This window comes from Ranitomeya imitator, chromosome 1, assembly GCF_032444005.1.
Source record: "Ranitomeya imitator isolate aRanImi1 chromosome 1, aRanImi1.pri, whole genome shotgun sequence".
In the NCBI taxonomy this organism is placed as follows: domain Eukaryota; kingdom Metazoa; phylum Chordata; class Amphibia; order Anura; family Dendrobatidae; genus Ranitomeya; species Ranitomeya imitator.
Genome location: NC_091282.1, coordinates 362,209,807 through 362,231,720, shown reverse-complemented (window position 1 = coordinate 362,231,720; position 21,914 = coordinate 362,209,807). Strand labels below are relative to the sequence as shown.

At 49.6% G+C, this 21,914-nt stretch overlaps 1 protein-coding gene across 3 annotated transcripts in view; it reads left to right on the top strand.

Moving 5' to 3' along the window:
- Positions 1-21,914, top strand: part of CHD8 (chromodomain helicase DNA binding protein 8) — a 134,454-nt gene that overhangs the window by 67,195 nt on the left and 45,345 nt on the right. For 2 of the 3 annotated variants that reach the window (XM_069761228.1, XM_069761244.1), the window contains exon 2: positions 14,490-15,274. In XM_069761228.1, coding sequence (XP_069617329.1) covers positions 14,615-15,274 — 660 coding nt within the window. In that variant the 5' untranslated portion in view covers positions 14,490-14,614. Of the gene's footprint in view, positions 1-11,969; positions 12,193-14,489; positions 15,275-21,914 lie in introns of those variants that run through there. The other variant, XM_069761236.1, reaches the window with a different exon arrangement.

Genomic DNA, 21,914 nt, shown 5'->3' with positions numbered 1-21,914 from the left:
CCATCACTACATGACATGAGGAGCCCTGGTGTGTGTCCTCTCCATACACTATATGGCATGTAGTATGTACCCAGTGTGTACAGATCACACATGGCACATCCAGGACAGGACCCTCCACTACATGACATGAGGAGCCCTGGCGTGTGTCCTCTCCATACACTATATGGCATGTAGTATGTACCCAGTGTACAGATCACACATGGCACAGCCAGGACAGGACCCACCACTACATGACATGAGGAGCCCTGGTGTGTGTCCTCTCCATACACTATATGGCATGTAGTATGTACCCAGTGTGTACAGATCACACATGGCACAGCCAGGACAGGACCCACCACTACATGACATGAGGAGCCCTGGTGTGTGTCCTCTCCATACACTATATGGCATGTAGTATGTACCCAGTGTGTACAGATCACACATGGCACATCCAGGACAGGACCCTCCACTACATGACATGAGGAGCCCTGGCGTGTGTCCTCTCCATACACTATATGGCATGTAGTATGTACCCAGTGTACAGATCACACATGGCACAGCCAGGACAGGACCCATCACTACATGACATGAGGAGCCCTGGTGTGTGTCCTCTCCATACACTATATGGCATGTAGTATGTACCCAGTGTGTACAGATCACACATGGCACATCCAGGACAGGACCCTCCACTACATGACATGAGGAGCCCTGGTGTGTGTCCTCTCCATACACTATATGGCATGTAGTATGTACCCAGTGTGTACAGATCACACATGGCACATCCAGGACAGGACCCTCCACTACATGACATGAGGAGCCCTGGTGTGTGTCCTCTCCATACACTATATGGCATGTAGTATGTACCCAGTGTGTACAGATCACACATGGCACATCCAGGACAGGACCCTCCACTACATGACATGAGGAGCCCTGGTGTGTGTCCTCTCCATACACTATATGGCATGTAGTATGTGCCCAGTGTGTACAGATCACACATGGCACAGCCAGGACAGGACCCTCCACTACATGACATGAGGAGCCCTGGTGTGTGTCCTCTCCATACACTATATGGCATGTAGTATGTACCCAGTGTGTACAGATCACACATGGCACATCCAGGACAGGACCCTCCACTACATGACATGAGGAGCCCTGGTGTGTGTCCTCTCCATACACTATATGGCATGTAGTATGTGCCCAGTGTGTACAGATCACACATGGCACAGCCAGGACAGGACCCTCCACTACATGACATGAGGAGCCCTGGTGTGTGTCCTCTCCATACACTATATGGCATGTAGTATGTACCCAGTGTGTACAGATCACACATGGCACATCCAGGACAGGACCCTCCACTACATGACATGAGGAGCCCTGGTGTGTGTCCTCTCCATACACTATATGGCATGTAGTATGTGCCCAGTGTACAGATCACACATGGCACAGCCAGGACAGGACCCTCCACTACATGACATGAGGAGCCCTGGTGTGTGTCCTCTCCATACACTATATGGCATGTAGTATGTACCCAGTGTGTACAGATCACACATGGCACATCCAGGACAGGACCCTCCACTACATGACATGAGGAGCCCTGGTGTGTGTCCTCTCCATACACTATATGGCATGTAGTATGTACCCAGTGTGTACAGATCACACATGGCACAGCCAGGACAGGACCCTCCACTACATGACATGAGGAGCCCTGGCGTGTGTCCTCTCCATACACTATATGGCATGTAGTATGTGCCCAGTGTACAGATCACACATGGCACAGCCAGGACAGGACCCATCACTACATGACATGAGGAGCCCTGGTGTGTGTCCTCTCCATACACTATATGGCATGTAGTATGTACCCAGTGTGTACAGATCACACATGGCACAGCCAGGACAGGACCCACCACTACATGACATGAGGAGCCCTGGTGTGTGTCCTCTCCATACACTATATGGCATGTAGTATGTACCCAGTGTGTACAGATCACACATGGCACAGCCAGGACAGGACCCTCCACTACATGACATGAGGAGCCCTGGTGTGTGTCCTCTCCATACACTATATGGCATGTAGTATGTACCCAGTGTGTACAGATCACACATGGCACAGCCAGGACAGGACCCTCCACTACATGACATGAGGAGCCCTGGTGTGTGTCCTCTCCATACACTATATGGCATGTAGTATGTACCCAGTGTGTACAGATCACACATGGCACAGCCAGGACAGGACCCACCACTACATGACATGAGGAGCCCTGGCGTGTGTCCTCTCCATACACTATATGGCATGTAGTATGTACCCAGTGTGTACAGATCACACATGGCACAGCCAGGACAGGACCCATCACTACATGACATGAGGAGCCCTGGTGTGTGTCCTCTCCATACACTATATGGCATGTAGTATGTACCCAGTGTGTACAGATCACACATGGCACATCCAGGACAGGACCCTCCACTACATGACATGAGGAGCCCTGGCGTGTGTCCTCTCCATACACTATATGGCATGTAGTATGTACCCAGTGTACAGATCACACATGGCACAGCCAGGACAGGACCCACCACTACATGACATGAGGAGCCCTGGTGTGTGTCCTCTCCATACACTATATGGCATGTAGTATGTACCCAGTGTGTACAGATCACACATGGCACAGCCAGGACAGGACCCACCACTACATGACATGAGGAGCCCTGGTGTGTGTCCTCTCCATACACTATATGGCATGTAGTATGTACCCAGTGTGTACAGATCACACATGGCACATCCAGGACAGGACCCTCCACTACATGACATGAGGAGCCCTGGCGTGTGTCCTCTCCATACACTATATGGCATGTAGTATGTACCCAGTGTACAGATCACACATGGCACAGCCAGGACAGGACCCATCACTACATGACATGAGGAGCCCTGGTGTGTGTCCTCTCCATACACTATATGGCATGTAGTATGTACCCAGTGTGTACAGATCACACATGGCACATCCAGGACAGGACCCTCCACTACATGACATGAGGAGCCCTGGTGTGTGTCCTCTCCATACACTATATGGCATGTAGTATGTACCCAGTGTGTACAGATCACACATGGCACATCCAGGACAGGACCCTCCACTACATGACATGAGGAGCCCTGGTGTGTGTCCTCTCCATACACTATATAGCATGTAGTATGTGCCCAGTGTGTACAGATCACACATGGCACAGCCAGGACAGGACCCTCCACTACATGACATGAGGAGCCCTGGTGTGTGTCCTCTCCATACACTATATGGCATGTAGTATGTACCCAGTGTGTACAGATCACACATGGCACAGCCAGGACAGGACCCTCCACTACATGACATGAGGAGCCCTGGCGTGTGTCCTCTCCATACACTATATGGCATGTAGTATGTGCCCAGTGTACAGATCACACATGGCACAGCCAGGACAGGACCCATCACTACATGACATGAGGAGCCCTGGTGTGTGTCCTCTCCATACACTATATGGCATGTAGTATGTACCCAGTGTGTACAGATCACACATGGCACATCCAGGACAGGACCCTCCACTACATGACATGAGGAGCCCTGGCGTGTGTCCTCTCCATACACTATATGGCATGTAGTATGTACCCAGTGTACAGATCACACATGGCACAGCCAGGACAGGACCCACCACTACATGACATGAGGAGCCCTGGTGTGTGTCCTCTCCATACACTATATGGCATGTAGTATGTACCCAGTGTGTACAGATCACACATGGCACAGCCAGGACAGGACCCACCACTACATGACATGAGGAGCCCTGGTGTGTGTCCTCTCCATACACTATATGGCATGTAGTATGTACCCAGTGTGTACAGATCACACATGGCACATCCAGGACAGGACCCTCCACTACATGACATGAGGAGCCCTGGCGTGTGTCCTCTCCATACACTATATGGCATGTAGTATGTACCCAGTGTACAGATCACACATGGCACAGCCAGGACAGGACCCATCACTACATGACATGAGGAGCCCTGGTGTGTGTCCTCTCCATACACTATATGGCATGTAGTATGTACCCAGTGTGTACAGATCACACATGGCACAGCCAGGACAGGACCCTCCACTACATGACATGAGGAGCCCTGGTGTGTGTCCTCTCCATACACTATATGGCATGTAGTATGTACCCAGTGTGTACAGATCACACATGGCACAGCCAGGACAGAACCCTCCACTACATGACATGAGGAGCCCTGGTGTGTGTCCTCTCCATACACTATATGGCATGTAGTATGTACCCAGTGTGTACAGATCACACATGGCACAGCCAGGACAGGACCCTCCACTACATGACATGAGGAGCCCTGGTGTGTGTCCTCTCCATACACTATATGGCATGTAGTATGTACCCAGTGTGTACAGATCACACATGGCACATCCAGGACAGGACCCTCCACTACATGACATGAGGAGCCCTGGCGTGTGTCCTCTCCATACACTATATGGCATGTAGTATGTACCCAGTGTACAGATCACACATGGCACAGCCAGGACAGGACCCACCACTACATGACATGAGGAGCCCTGGTGTGTGTCCTCTCCATACACTATATGGCATGTAGTATGTGCACAGTGTGTACAGATCACACATGGCACATCCAGGACAGGACCCTCCACTACATGACATGAGGAGCCCTGGCGTGTGTCCTCTCCATACACTATATGGCATGTAGTATGTACCCAGTGTACAGATCACACATGGCACAGCCAGGACAGGACCCACCACTACATGACATGAGGAGCCCTGGCGTGTGTCCTCTCCATACACTATATGGCATGTAGTATGTACCCAGTGTGTACAGATCACACATGGCACAGCCAGGACAGGACCCATCACTACATGACATGAGGAGCCCTGGTGTGTGTCCTCTCCATACACTATATGGCATGTAGTATGTACCCAGTGTGTACAGATCACACATGGCACATCCAGGACAGGACCCTCCACTACATGACATGAGGAGCCCTGGCGTGTGTCCTCTCCATACACTATATGGCATGTAGTATGTACCCAGTGTACAGATCACACATGGCACAGCCAGGACAGGACCCACCACTACATGACATGAGGAGCCCTGGTGTGTGTCCTCTCCATACACTATATGGCATGTAGTATGTGCACAGTGTGTACAGATCACACATGGCACATCCAGGACAGGACCCTCCACTACATGACATGAGGAGCCCTGGCGTGTGTCCTCTCCATACACTATATGGCATGTAGTATGTACCCAGTGTACAGATCACACATGGCACAGCCAGGACAGGACCCACCACTACATGACATGAGGAGCCCTGGCGTGTGTCCTCTCCATACACTATATGGCATGTAGTATGTACCCAGTGTGTACAGATCACACATGGCACAGCCAGGACAGGACCCATCACTACATGACATGAGGAGCCCTGGTGTGTGTCCTCTCCATACACTATATGGCATGTAGTATGTACCCAGTGTGTACAGATCACACATGGCACATCCAGGACAGGACCCTCCACTACATGACATGAGGAGCCCTGGCGTGTGTCCTCTCCATACACTATATGGCATGTAGTATGTACCCAGTGTACAGATCACACATGGCACAGCCAGGACAGGACCCATCACTACATGACATGAGGAGCCCTGGTGTGTGTCCTCTCCATACACTATATGGCATGTAGTATGTACCCAGTGTGTACAGATCACACATGGCACAGCCAGGACAGGACCCACCACTACATGACATGAGGAGCCCTGGTGTGTGTCCTCTCCATACACTATATGGCATGTAGTATGTACCCAGTGTACACATCACACATGGCACAGCCAGGACAGGACCCATCACTACATGACATGAGGAGCCCTGGCGTGTGTCCTCTCCATACACTATATGGCATGTAGTATGTGCACAGTGTGTACAGATCACACATGGCACATCCAGGACAGGACCCTCCACTACATGACATGAGGAGCCCTGGCGTGTGTCCTCTCCATACACTATATGGCATGTAGTATGTGCACAGTGTGTACAGATCACACATGGCACATCCAGGACAGGACCCTCCACTACATGACATGAGGAGCCCTGGCGTGTGTCCTCTCCATACACTATATGGCATGTAGTATGTGCACAGTGTGTACAGATCACACATGGCACATCCAGGACAGGACCCTCCACTACATGACATGAGGAGCCCTGGCGTGTGTCCTCTCCATACACTATATGGCATGTAGTATGTACCCAGTGTACAGATCACACATGGCACAGCCAGGACAGGACCCACCACTACATGACATGAGGAGCCCTGGCGTGTGTCCTCTCCATACACTATATGGCATGTAGTATGTACCCAGTGTGTACAGATCACACATGGCACAGCCAGGACAGGACCCATCACTACATGACATGAGGAGCCCTGGTGTGTGTCCTCTCCATACACTATATGGCATGTAGTATGTACCCAGTGTGTACAGATCACACATGGCACATCCAGGACAGGACCCTCCACTACATGACATGAGGAGCCCTGGCGTGTGTCCTCTCCATACACTATATGGCATGTAGTATGTACCCAGTGTACAGATCACACATGGCACAGCCAGGACAGGACCCACCACTACATGACATGAGGAGCCCTGGTGTGTGTCCTCTCCATACACTATATGGCATGTAGTATGTACCCAGTGTGTACAGATCACACATGGCACAGCCAGGACAGGACCCACCACTACATGACATGAGGAGCCCTGGTGTGTGTCCTCTCCATACACTATATGGCATGTAGTATGTACCCAGTGTGTACAGATCACACATGGCACATCCAGGACAGGACCCTCCACTACATGACATGAGGAGCCCTGGCGTGTGTCCTCTCCATACACTATATGGCATGTAGTATGTACCCAGTGTACAGATCACACATGGCACAGCCAGGACAGGACCCATCACTACATGACATGAGGAGCCCTGGTGTGTGTCCTCTCCATACACTATATGGCATGTAGTATGTACCCAGTGTGTACAGATCACACATGGCACATCCAGGACAGGACCCTCCACTACATGACATGAGGAGCCCTGGTGTGTGTCCTCTCCATACACTATATGGCATGTAGTATGTACCCAGTGTGTACAGATCACACATGGCACATCCAGGACAGGACCCTCCACTACATGACATGAGGAGCCCTGGTGTGTGTCCTCTCCATACACTATATGGCATGTAGTATGTACCCAGTGTGTACAGATCACACATGGCACATCCAGGACAGGACCCTCCACTACATGACATGAGGAGCCCTGGTGTGTGTCCTCTCCATACACTATATGGCATGTAGTATGTGCCCAGTGTGTACAGATCACACATGGCACAGCCAGGACAGGACCCTCCACTACATGACATGAGGAGCCCTGGTGTGTGTCCTCTCCATACACTATATGGCATGTAGTATGTACCCAGTGTGTACAGATCACACATGGCACATCCAGGACAGGACCCTCCACTACATGACATGAGGAGCCCTGGTGTGTGTCCTCTCCATACACTATATGGCATGTAGTATGTGCCCAGTGTGTACAGATCACACATGGCACAGCCAGGACAGGACCCTCCACTACATGACATGAGGAGCCCTGGTGTGTGTCCTCTCCATACACTATATGGCATGTAGTATGTACCCAGTGTGTACAGATCACACATGGCACATCCAGGACAGGACCCTCCACTACATGACATGAGGAGCCCTGGTGTGTGTCCTCTCCATACACTATATGGCATGTAGTATGTGCCCAGTGTACAGATCACACATGGCACAGCCAGGACAGGACCCTCCACTACATGACATGAGGAGCCCTGGTGTGTGTCCTCTCCATACACTATATGGCATGTAGTATGTACCCAGTGTGTACAGATCACACATGGCACATCCAGGACAGGACCCTCCACTACATGACATGAGGAGCCCTGGTGTGTGTCCTCTCCATACACTATATGGCATGTAGTATGTACCCAGTGTGTACAGATCACACATGGCACAGCCAGGACAGGACCCTCCACTACATGACATGAGGAGCCCTGGCGTGTGTCCTCTCCATACACTATATGGCATGTAGTATGTGCCCAGTGTACAGATCACACATGGCACAGCCAGGACAGGACCCATCACTACATGACATGAGGAGCCCTGGTGTGTGTCCTCTCCATACACTATATGGCATGTAGTATGTACCCAGTGTGTACAGATCACACATGGCACAGCCAGGACAGGACCCACCACTACATGACATGAGGAGCCCTGGTGTGTGTCCTCTCCATACACTATATGGCATGTAGTATGTACCCAGTGTGTACAGATCACACATGGCACAGCCAGGACAGGACCCTCCACTACATGACATGAGGAGCCCTGGTGTGTGTCCTCTCCATACACTATATGGCATGTAGTATGTACCCAGTGTGTACAGATCACACATGGCACAGCCAGGACAGGACCCTCCACTACATGACATGAGGAGCCCTGGTGTGTGTCCTCTCCATACACTATATGGCATGTAGTATGTACCCAGTGTGTACAGATCACACATGGCACAGCCAGGACAGGACCCACCACTACATGACATGAGGAGCCCTGGCGTGTGTCCTCTCCATACACTATATGGCATGTAGTATGTACCCAGTGTGTACAGATCACACATGGCACAGCCAGGACAGGACCCATCACTACATGACATGAGGAGCCCTGGTGTGTGTCCTCTCCATACACTATATGGCATGTAGTATGTACCCAGTGTGTACAGATCACACATGGCACATCCAGGACAGGACCCTCCACTACATGACATGAGGAGCCCTGGCGTGTGTCCTCTCCATACACTATATGGCATGTAGTATGTACCCAGTGTACAGATCACACATGGCACAGCCAGGACAGGACCCTCCACTACATGAGGAGCCCTGGTGTGTGTCCTCTCCATACACTATATGGCATGTAGTATGTACCCAGTGTGTACAGATCACACATGGCACATCCAGGACAGGACCCTCCACTACATGACATGAGGAGCCCTGGTGTGTGTCCTCTCCATACACTATATAGCATGTAGTATGTGCCCAGTGTGTACAGATCACACATGGCACAGCCAGGACAGGACCCTCCACTACATGACATGAGGAGCCCTGGTGTGTGTCCTCTCCATACACTATATGGCATGTAGTATGTACCCAGTGTGTACAGATCACACATGGCACAGCCAGGACAGGACCCTCCACTACATGACATGAGGAGCCCTGGCGTGTGTCCTCTCCATACACTATATGGCATGTAGTATGTGCCCAGTGTACAGATCACACATGGCACAGCCAGGACAGGACCCATCACTACATGACATGAGGAGCCCTGGTGTGTGTCCTCTCCATACACTATATGGCATGTAGTATGTACCCAGTGTGTACAGATCACACATGGCACATCCAGGACAGGACCCTCCACTACATGACATGAGGAGCCCTGGCGTGTGTCCTCTCCATACACTATATGGCATGTAGTATGTACCCAGTGTACAGATCACACATGGCACAGCCAGGACAGGACCCACCACTACATGACATGAGGAGCCCTGGTGTGTGTCCTCTCCATACACTATATGGCATGTAGTATGTACCCAGTGTGTACAGATCACACATGGCACAGCCAGGACAGGACCCACCACTACATGACATGAGGAGCCCTGGTGTGTGTCCTCTCCATACACTATATGGCATGTAGTATGTACCCAGTGTGTACAGATCACACATGGCACATCCAGGACAGGACCCTCCACTACATGACATGAGGAGCCCTGGCGTGTGTCCTCTCCATACACTATATGGCATGTAGTATGTACCCAGTGTACAGATCACACATGGCACAGCCAGGACAGGACCCATCACTACATGACATGAGGAGCCCTGGTGTGTGTCCTCTCCATACACTATATGGCATGTAGTATGTACCCAGTGTGTACAGATCACACATGGCACAGCCAGGACAGGACCCTCCACTACATGACATGAGGAGCCCTGGTGTGTGTCCTCTCCATACACTATATGGCATGTAGTATGTACCCAGTGTGTACAGATCACACATGGCACAGCCAGGACAGAACCCTCCACTACATGACATGAGGAGCCCTGGTGTGTGTCCTCTCCATACACTATATGGCATGTAGTATGTACCCAGTGTGTACAGATCACACATGGCACAGCCAGGACAGGACCCTCCACTACATGACATGAGGAGCCCTGGCGTGTGTCCTCTCCATACACTATATGGCATGTAGTATGTGCCCAGTGTACAGATCACACATGGCACAGCCAGGACAGGACCCATCACTACATGACATGAGGAGCCCTGGTGTGTGTCCTCTCCATACACTATATGGCATGTAGTATGTACCCAGTGTGTACAGATCACACATGGCACATCCAGGACAGGACCCTCCACTACATGACATGAGGAGCCCTGGCGTGTGTCCTCTCCATACACTATATGGCATGTAGTATGTACCCAGTGTACAGATCACACATGGCACAGCCAGGACAGGACCCACCACTACATGACATGAGGAGCCCTGGTGTGTGTCCTCTCCATACACTATATGGCATGTAGTATGTACCCAGTGTGTACAGATCACACATGGCACAGCCAGGACAGGACCCACCACTACATGACATGAGGAGCCCTGGTGTGTGTCCTCTCCATACACTATATGGCATGTAGTATGTACCCAGTGTGTACAGATCACACATGGCACATCCAGGACAGGACCCTCCACTACATGACATGAGGAGCCCTGGCGTGTGTCCTCTCCATACACTATATGGCATGTAGTATGTACCCAGTGTACAGATCACACATGGCACAGCCAGGACAGGACCCATCACTACATGACATGAGGAGCCCTGGTGTGTGTCCTCTCCATACACTATATGGCATGTAGTATGTACCCAGTGTGTACAGATCACACATGGCACAGCCAGGACAGGACCCTCCACTACATGACATGAGGAGCCCTGGTGTGTGTCCTCTCCATACACTATATGGCATGTAGTATGTACCCAGTGTGTACAGATCACACATGGCACAGCCAGGACAGAACCCTCCACTACATGACATGAGGAGCCCTGGTGTGTGTCCTCTCCATACACTATATGGCATGTAGTATGTACCCAGTGTGTACAGATCACACATGGCACATCCAGGACAGGACCCTCCACTACATGACATGAGGAGCCCTGGCGTGTGTCCTCTCCATACACTATATGGCATGTAGTATGTACCCAGTGTACAGATCACACATGGCACAGCCAGGACAGGACCCATCACTACATGACATGAGGAGCCCTGGTGTGTGTCCTCTCCATACACTATATGGCATGTAGTATGTACCCAGTGTGTACAGATCACACATGGCACAGCCAGGACAGGACCCTCCACTACATGACATGAGGAGCCCTGGTGTGTGTCCTCTCCATACACTATATGGCATGTAGTATGTACCCAGTGTGTACAGATCACACATGGCACAGCCAGGACAGGACCCACCACGAGGAGCAGGGTCTGTATCGCTGCACTGACGCCTCAGTCCCGGTCCCTATGAACAGCTGGCGGTGTTTATGGCCGGTGGTCCCGGAGTAGCCGCGCTGCTGTGCGCCCGGACGGTGCTTGTGCCGCACACAGACGCTGACTCCCGGGGCCGTGCGGTCGCCGCTGTGTATGACCAGCCGGTGTGCCGCTTTCATTCATTCTCCGGCGCTCTGCTCAATGAAATCGAGCCTGGTTGCGCTTTTCCCTTGGATACGGCTAGGCCTGAGTGTGATGGGCGGAGCGAACATCTCAACCTAACCTAGCGCAGTGCTGTTGGTGTGACTGACGGGGTAGTTGGCCAATGGCTGCGCGCTGGTGCTGTGCGGGGCGGAGTGTGGCGCTGCTTAGGTTGCGCGGTGTGTGTGTGTGTTGGGAGGAGAGCGGTGTGTGCAGCAGTAGCATGTGTGTACCCCGGACACTGCATGTGCGGTGCTGTGCGCGGAGTGACCGCGGGGCATGGAGGTGCGTGTCCGCCGGCCCGGGCTGCATGCCCCCTGCCCTCCTGAGGGTACGTGCTCATGGCGAAGTGTGAGGTGCCCGGCTGCTGAGGAGGTGAGGAGCTGTGCGGACTGCCGGTGTGTGTCTCCCCTTATGGACCGGGCCTTACTGCTACTTTGTTCCTTCCTCAGTGATGTCTGCCCAACTTCTCCCACTTCCTTATTTACTTCGCGTTTTCCTGGAATATTGGCTTTCAGGATCTCAGTTTGCTGTCAGTGAGCGAGAGCATCCAGGTGTTGTGAAACTACTTCCCTCACTAGGGCATGCTGGGAGTTGTAGTTTCTCCAGTGCTGGAGAGTGGAAGGTTGCTGTTGCCTTGTTAGTGCCATCACTGTTAGTGCCCATCGCTGAGGCTCTGTCCCCGTGGTCAGTAACGGGCAGCGTGTTGGATGCAGTACCTGTCCGCTGCCGTCTTTCCAACACGCGTTATTCCGCATGTGATCATTGAACTGTGCGAAATCGCTGCGTCCAATACATTGTATGGGTGAAATGAGCGTCTCCACAAGATAAATAGACATGCTGCAGTTTAGAAAGACGCTCCGCATGTCCGTCTCTGCAGGTAAGCAGCGGTGCAGGTGCTCGTATAGTAGAGATGGGGTTTCTTGAAATCTCATCCACTATGCTGTAACATCTGGACGCAGCAGCCAACCCGCAGCATTTACTGACCGTGGGAACATACTTAGAGCAAACGCTTAGGGTATGTGCACGTGGTGGTTTCTATGTAATACGCCCGGTTGTGCGCAGATGTTTAGGGCGCTCAGCTTCTAACTACTTTACTTGGTGTCCTGACCGTTCCTCAGGTGTTCTCTGCAAACTCCAAAGAAAAGGGGCGATTCCTGAAGTGTCTTCTGCTGCAATAAAAGGAGGTTTGTGGCCTTCTGATAAAGACGCCGTGTACACAAGCTTTACACAGCTAAATGTCATTGGTGTGTGTCCGGATCTTGAAAATCCAAAAGTGCGATTTCTATGATAAATGGTGGTTAAAGGGAACCTGTCACCCCGTTTTTTCAGATTGAGATAAAAATACTGTTAAATGGGGCCTGCGCTGTGCGTTACTATAGTGTATGTAGTGTACCCTGATTCCCCACCTATACTGCGAAATACATTACCAAAGTCGCCGTTTTCGCCTGTCAATCAGGCTGGTCGGGTGGGAGTGGTCACAGCGCTGTTTCTTCCTCAGGTTTACGTTGGTGGCGTAGTGGTGTGCGCATGTTGAAGTGACGAATCCACTGCGCGCACGTGAAGAAGCAGCGCGCGATCTGCGCTATTACCCCCTGTCATCGGTGGGGGCGGCCATCTTCCTGGGGCCGCGCGTGCGCAGATGGAGTGCTCTGCTGCACGGGGCTTCAGGAAAATGGCCGCGGGATGCCGCGCGTGCGCAGAAGAGATCGCGGCGGCCATTTTCCTAAAGCCGAGATGCAAACTCCATCTGCGCACACGCGGCCCCAGGAAGATGGCCGCCCCCACCGATGACAGGGGGTAATAGCGCAGATCGCGCGCTGCTTCTTCACGTGCGCGCAGTGGATTCGTCACTTCAACATGCGCACACCACTACACCACCAACGTAAAGCTGAGGAAGAAACAGCGCTGTGACCATGCCCACCCGACCTGACCAGCCTGATTGACAGGCGAAAACGGCGACTTTGGTAATGTATTTCGCAGCATAGGTGGGGAATCAGGGTACACTACATACACTACTGTAACGCACAGCGCAGGCCATATTTAACAGTATTTTTATCTCAATCTGAAAAAACGGGGTGACAGGTTCCCTTTAAGGTGAAGTTTAGGTTAGTAGCACTGGCTCAGGCCCGGGCATACGGATGTCTGATGCAGAATATTGTAGAGCTGCTATAGGTTACTAGCATACAGCGGCCTTCTCACACTTAGGACTCCATTGTAAGAAGCCATATACTTATTTGTTTTGCTTTCTAACCAGTGAAGGGCAGGTCTTTGGCCCAGTGTAATAACACGTGCGTTGGGATATACAATCACTACCCACTCAGTGTGAATAGAGACTGAGCCTGAACGTGAATTGTTCACCTCTACCTAGCCATACTGTCAGTGTGTTACTTAGGCATTGCTCTGCATAGTTTGCTCATAGCCTGATATTTCTTTATACTGTGCTGAAAGGTTATTCTTGTTGACTATCATAGAGTTCATCATAAATGATTTTTCTCTTTCTCTTTTTTTGTTACCCTGGGGTTAAGTGGCGCCCAGAGGGTAAGTGGTGTAAGAGCAAACTTGGCTAATCTACTTTGAGGCCGTATGAATTGGTTGGAGTGGCGCAGAAGACAATTAGTTGTCATATTAGACATGAGATGCTAATTAAATTTGTTTTCCTTTCTCTCTAGACCATCATTCTGGCTTCTTTCACTTAATATGATCCTGTGACCTGAAGACCACTTTTGCCTGCTCTGAATTCTTGGGGAAGGCTACTTGCCTTCCCCACAAAACTTGCCTTGAAAAGAGGTCCAAGATGGCAGACCCTATTATGGACTTTTTTGATGACCCAAATCTATTTGGTCTGGATTCTTTAACCAGTGATTCATTTGTCCGTGATGGACCTGACACCATGGATGAGGCCCTCGGCTTGGCCAATGTTCTCGAGCCTCTAGAACAGCTCACAACTATCAGAGTTGGAGAACAAGCTATTCCAGATGGACGCGATCAGCGATTAGAGCCACAGATCCTGCAGGATGTTCCTGTCACTGTTGCCCCAGTAGAGGCAGTGCTTCAATCCCAGCCAGTTACTATAACACAGACTATAAACCAAGGCAATCCCTTTATGGGAACTACCACAAGTGGACCAGCAGCACCTAAAATCATGATTCTGAAAGCCCCACCAGGAATGACCATGAGCGGTTCTCCCGTGACACAGATCCAGGCACTAGCGCCAGGCCAGGCAGCTAATGGAGGCAAGGTGACATTTGCTAAAGTGCTTACAGGGACCCCTTTGAGACCTGGGGTGTCCATTGTATCTGGGAATACGGTGTTGGCCAAAGTTCCAAATGCATCTGTCGGTGGTCAAGCGGGAATGAGACCTGTGCGACAGCTATTACTTCAGCCGGTGCGGACGTCAGCAGCCACGGACACGGGCATTAAACCTCCAGTCACATTGACCACTGTGCCTCAGCAGGTAAAGTACGGGGGATTGTTGTATGTGTCTAGCCTCTGCTGTATGGCAGAGCATGGTGTGACTCTTTGCTCACTTTACATACAGAATATTTGGGGTAATGCAGCCCATGTATGTAGTGTCACAGCGGTAACAGATGAAGGGCATGGATAGTGCTGGACCAGTCATGTACTAATGCTGGTGGTATCCCCAGACAATCTGCTGTGGTTATTCTGCCCTGTACAGGGTTACTGTCTGGGGGGAGTTCTAGCATCACTGTTGTATGGGAAAGTTTCTTCACTTTCTAATATTTGTGTATTAATTGTCCACTCTAGTCAAGATAAGTAGTAAGTAAGTAGAAGTAAAATGTTTGCAAAAAAAAAGTTAAATGTTCATTTTTTCCTTCCACATTGTTTCAGTTCCTGTGAAGCACCAGAAGGGTTAATAAACTTCTTGAATATGGTTTTGAGCACCTCGAGGGGTGCAGTTTTTAGAATGGTTTCACACTTGGTTATTTTCTATCATATAGACCCCTCAAAATGACTTCAAATGTGATGTGGTCCCTTAAAAAAAAAAAAGGTGTTGTAAAAATGAGAAATTGCTGGTCAACTTTTAACCCTTAACTCCCTAACAAAAAAAAACTTTGTTTCCAAAATTGTGCTGATGTAAAGTAGACATGTGGGAAATGTTATTTATTAACTATTTTTTGTGACATATCTCTGTGATTTTAAGGGCATAAAAATAAAAAGTTTGCAAAATTTTAAAAATTTTCGCCATATTTCCGTTTTTTTTTTTCATAAATAATCGCAAGTAATATCGAAGAAATGTTACCACTAACATGAAGTACAATATGTCACGAAAAAACAATCTCAGAATCAGTGGGATCTGTTAGGCTGTGTTCACACGATGCAGATTTGGTGCAGAAAAATCTGCTGCAGTTCTGCACTAAATCTGCATCTCCTGGCAGAATCTGCAGGTGCGTTTTTTATGCGTTTTTTATGCGTTTTTTATGCACAAAAAATGCATCAAAAAACGCACCTGCAGATTTCTATTATGGAGGGGTGCAGAAACGCTGCAGAACTGCACAAAAGAAGTGACAGGCACTTCTTTGAAATCTGCAGCGTTTCTGCGCAGATTTTTCTGCACCATGTGCACAGCTTTTTTTTTTTTCACATTGATTTACATTGTACTGTGATCACAGTGCAGTTCTGCAGCGTTTCTGCTGCAGTTCTGCACTAAATCTGCATCGTGTGCACATACCCTTAAAGCGTTCCAGAGTTATAACCTCATAAAGTGACAGCGGTCAGAATTGTAAAAACTGGCTCGGTCTCTAATGGGGTTAAGCGTAAGAGCTGGCCGTCCGCTGCAACAAAACGCTGGTCATATGAATCGAGGATCTATGGCAATGGTTGATAGGGACTGTATCACAGACAAATGTTGTAACTTGTGGTTCATTTTACACCAAGTTTTGTCTAATACCTGGGCACGGTGTTTTCAGGGAAATGCTACATGGGAAACTACAAGGGTATGTTCACACAGCATTATTTTTGAGGAATCTTTTGGAGCGCGTCCACTCTGGAGGGAAAAAAAAGCACCTGATAAATCTCTAATAAAGGGGGGTGGTTCATTTTTATTTACCGCTACAGGTTTTCAAAAAGCGCCAAGTGTTTAACCCATTCCTGACATCCGTCAGCAGGAAGTGCACTCACAAGCTGCTTTACATGAGTGATTTATGCAGGCTCATAAGCAGAATTGGCAAAATTGTCAGCATGTGTAAGCTCCAAATCATAGCTGGCAGCCTTGTGTATCTGCTGCCATCAGTGCTAGCTCCAATTACGGCCATTTAAAGGAAATCTGACAGCAGCTTTTTGCTATGTAATTAGATAGCCATAATATAGGCACAGAGACACTGAGTCCAGTGATGTCTCAGTAAGGCTACGTTCACATTAGCGTTTCCCGACGCAGCGTCGGGAAACGCTGCGGCGACGCATGCGTCATGCACCCCTATATTTAACATGGGGGGCGCATGGACATGCGTTGTGCTGCGTTTTGCGACGCATGCGTTTATTTGGACGCAAGCGTGGGGCGCAGAAAATGCAACAAGTTGCATTTTTTTTGCGTCCCAATTTCGGCAAAAAAGGACGCATGCGTCGCAAAACGCAGCGTTTTAGCATGCATTTTGATGCGTTTTTGTTTGCGTTGTGCGGTGCGTCGCCGACGCAGCCCCGCACAGCGCAAATGTGAACGTAGCCTTAAGGTACCGTCACACTAAGCGACGCTGCAGCGATACCGACAACGATCCGGATCGCTGCAGCGTCGCTGTTTGGTCGCTGGAGAGCTGTCACACATACAGCTCTCCAGCGACCAACTATGCCGGTAACCAGGGTAAACATCGGGTTACTAAGCGCAGGGCCGCACTTAGTAACCCGATGTTTACCCTGGTTACCAGCATAAAAGTAAAAAAAAAAAACACACTACATACTTACTTTCCACTGTCTGTCCCTCGGCGCTCTGCTTCTCTGCCCTGTGTAAGCACAGCGGCCGGAAAGCAGAGCGGTGACGTCACCGCTCTGCTTTCCGGCCGCTGTGCTTACACAGGGCAGAGAAGCAGAGCGCCGAGGGACAGACAGCGGAAGGTAAGTATGTAGTGTTTTTTTTTTTTTTTTTTTTTTTTTTACTTTTACGCTGGTAACCAGGGTAAACATCGGGTTACTAAGCGCGGCCCTGCGCTTAGTAACCCGATGTTTACCCTGGTTACCAGCGAAGACATCGCTGAATCGGCGTCACGGACGCCGATTCAGCGATGTCTGCAGGAAGTCCAGCGACAAAATAAAGTGCTGGACTTTCTGCAGCGACCAACGACATCACAGCAGGATTCTGATCGCTGCTGTGTGTCAAACTGAACGATATCGCTAGTCAGGACGCTGCAATGTCACGGATCGCTAGCGATATCGTTCAGTGTGACGGTACCTTTACTGTGTTGCCTTTTCAATGCAATAAGTGTTTTATCAGTAGGAGATTATCATTACAGGACAACCGGCCTTGTGCCTCCTAGTCCAACCACACCCCAGCACTGATTATCAGCTCTCGCTATTGAATGTACACAGCTGTGGGATTGTGGGTTATACACCGCTCAACAACCGAGCTCTGCAAGATCTGCAACAGAGAAAACTGTGACTATAATAACTGCTGCTCCTAGTATACTAATAAGTGATATCTCTGGGGTCAGTGTCCCTCTCCCTACCTCATGCTGCTGTCATAGCAAAAGCTGCTGACAGATTACCTTCAACCCCCTCAAATGCTGCTTATTTAAGGAAGGGCACTCCGCAATTGCAACCACGTGGTGATGATTGTTGCCATGATGATCTCTTGCCGAGTCATGGCATTGGGGGTTATCCAGGTAGGTAAATTGACCTGTTATGGCTCACCATAAGCAGGGCCTGACACTCTTGACCATGTAAAGCCTCTTTCACATGTCACTCTCTCTGGTACATGTGGTGACAGTTTTCACACCGGAGACACTGACAGACGTAGACCCATTCAAATAAATGGGTCTGTGCACATAACTTTTTTTTTTTTTTTTCACGGACCATGTGTCTGAGTGACCCACACATAGACATGTACGTTTTTGTGCAGCTGCACGGATCACACGGACCCATTCAAGTCAATAGGTCCATGTAAACACGTACCGCTCACGGATGCTGTCTGTGTGATGCATCAGTACCACACAGACTGCCTCCGGGGAAGAAGCACTACAGTAAGCGCTGTCCCCGCCGGCGGGTGCTGAAGACGCTCTCATCATTCTCCCCTGCTCTGTCTACGATCGGCGCGAGAAGAGGAGAATGATGTCCGAAAGATGACAGCAGGTTTGGGCTTTCGGGACTCTTACCCCCTTCATCCGACACCTGTGCCGCTAATAACAGTGACAGCAGGAGAAGATGATCTGGGTACTCCACGGCCTCCTCCTGCAATCTAACTAACTAGATAAAATGAATGAAAAACCCGACATGGGTTCCCCCCCTTTTTTTTTTTTTTTTTTTTTTTAAACCAACTAGGTAAAACTTGCATGTGGGGGCTGCATCCCTCAGCTGTCAGCTTCAGCAAGGTTGGATATCAAGAATGAAAAAAAGGCGTGGGGTCCCCCCCCAATTTTTGACAACCAGCCTTGCTAAAGCCCACAGCTGGGGGCTGCTATTCTCAGGCTGGTAAGGTGCCATGGGTATTGGCTCCCCCAGCCTAAAAAACAGCAGCCCGCAGCTGCCCAGAAAAGGCGATCTATTAGATGCGCCAATTCTGGCGCTTTGCCCGGCTCTTCCCACTTGCCCTGTAGCGGTGGCAAGTGGAGTTCATATTTGTGGGGTTGATGTCACCTCTGTAATGTCAGGTGACATCAAGCCCACAGGTTAGTAATGGAGAGGCGTGTATAAGTCACCTATCCATTACTAATCCTATAGTTGTTCTGTTCCACGCTGTAATCCATGTCTGGGGGCTAAATAGATTTCAATCTGGATGCTGCCAAGATGCGACCGTCCCAGCTGGAAACCACTGGTGAATGAGCGGCAGAGTGCGCAACATCATTCACCAGCGATGACCTCACCGAGGCCGGGCTGAACTGTGGTCACCTCAGGACCGTGGGTAATCATTTACCAGCGGTGACCTCATCACCGGCATGGTGATGTCACCGCTGGTGAATGATGCTGTGCACTCTGCAGCTCATTCACCAGTGGTTTTCAGCCGGGACTGTCGCATCTTGGCACCGTCCAGGTTAACAACTATTTAGCCCCCAGTCATGGATTATAGCAACGGACAGAAACAACGGACAGGTATGGTATATTGCTGTTGTTGGTTTTTTTGGGGGGGGGGTTTTTATTACAGGAGATCGAGGGCGTCTGGGATTAGGCTTTGCAGTCAGTAATTTTTTCAAATAAATAAAAACCCAGCCAGAATAAAAACCTATAAAAACCTAACTATATCGGGAGTGTCCAGGTAGGTAAATTGACCTGTTATGGCTTACCATAAGCACGGCCTGACACTCCTGACCATGTAAGCTTAAGTTCACATAAGCATGCAAAATATCGCCCATTTTTCATCCAGAAAAATCTTGGTTTTTTTTTTTTTTTTTTTTTCCCTTTGCCCATTCGTATGGGTTCTAGTTACTTAAAATTTACCAAACCAAATACAGTTTCATGTTAAAGAATTGCAATATGTCCTTTAAAATGAGATGCTAAGATCAATATATATATATATATATATATTTTTTAACGTTCAGACTTACGGTAGTTTAAAAAAAAAAATCAGAACCAAAAAGCGTAAGCAGAACAGCTTAGGCTACTTTCACACTAGCGTCGATATACGGGGCCGTCGCCATGCGTTGGTCCGACGTACCGACGCAAACTGCGAAAAAAAAAATGAACAACGGGGCAGCGGATGCAGTTTTACAACACATTTGCAGCCCATTGTAACGTCCGGGAAGGAGGGGGCGGAGTTCCGGCCGCACATGCGTGGTCGGAAATGGCAGACACGATGCACAGAAAACCGTTACATGCAACTTTTTTTGTGCCGACGGTCCGACAAAACATGTGTGGCCATACGTCGCAATGCGTCGGCTAATACAAATCTATGGGAAAAAAAACGCATCCTGCAGGCAACTTTGCAGGATGCGTTTTTTTCTCCAAAGCGACGCATTGCACAACGCTAGTGTGAAAGTAGCCTTAAGGTTATGTGCACACACTGCGTTTTCGTAGTGGTTATTCTTCGTGGAAATGGTCCAAAAATGCAACGGGATCCTTATGCAAGGTAATTTAATGACAATCCTGAAGTGTTGTGCACATGATCAGTAAATTTCCGTGCATATTTGCAGTGCGTTTTTTTTTTTTTTTTCTTGCACATTGTCAATTCTTCATGCATTTCTGCACCCATTGACTCCAATTGAGTCAGTCAAATCCGCAGCAAAAACGCAGGTGTAAAAATGTTTGCGGAGTTGCTGAGTTTTTGTTTTGCGTATTACCGGCTTCCTATCGTGTTTCCCACGCTGTCATGTGACAGCGTGGGAAACACCGGTCCGATAGTTTTTATCGGTGGAAACGCTATCGCCGTTAAGACTTTCGGTCAGAGCTTCAGGGTCATGCTGTCAGATGTCAGCATGAACTCGCAGCTGTGACTGTGACCTGTGGTAACCCTACCGCCAGTACTGTCGGTCAGAACTCTGCGCGGTCATGTTGGCAGATGTTAGCGTTACCGTGACCCGCAGGAGTGGACCGATGAGACTACTGCTCCCATCGGGCTACGTCTTCTGTCACCACGCTCCGTCGCCGCAAGGTAAATCACAGGGCCCTATGTATGGGGTGGGGAAATTCTCGGTGTGCAATAAATCACCGCGAGTACATAAGGGGGCGGCACTTTGGGCGGAGCGGGTTTTCCGCTCCATGCAAAGCGCCGTCATTACGGACCGTGGACACGGCACCCTTATAACTTCTTAACAAAATTTTTCTCCCCCCGCCCCCCCCCCCCCCCAAAATTGTGCTCATGTAAAGTAGGCATGTGGGAAATGTTTATTAACTGTTTTGTGTCACATAACTCTCTGGTTTAACAGAATAAAAATTCTAAAAAATTTGAAAATTGCAAAATTTTCTACATTTTTGCCAAATTTCCGAATATTTTTTGT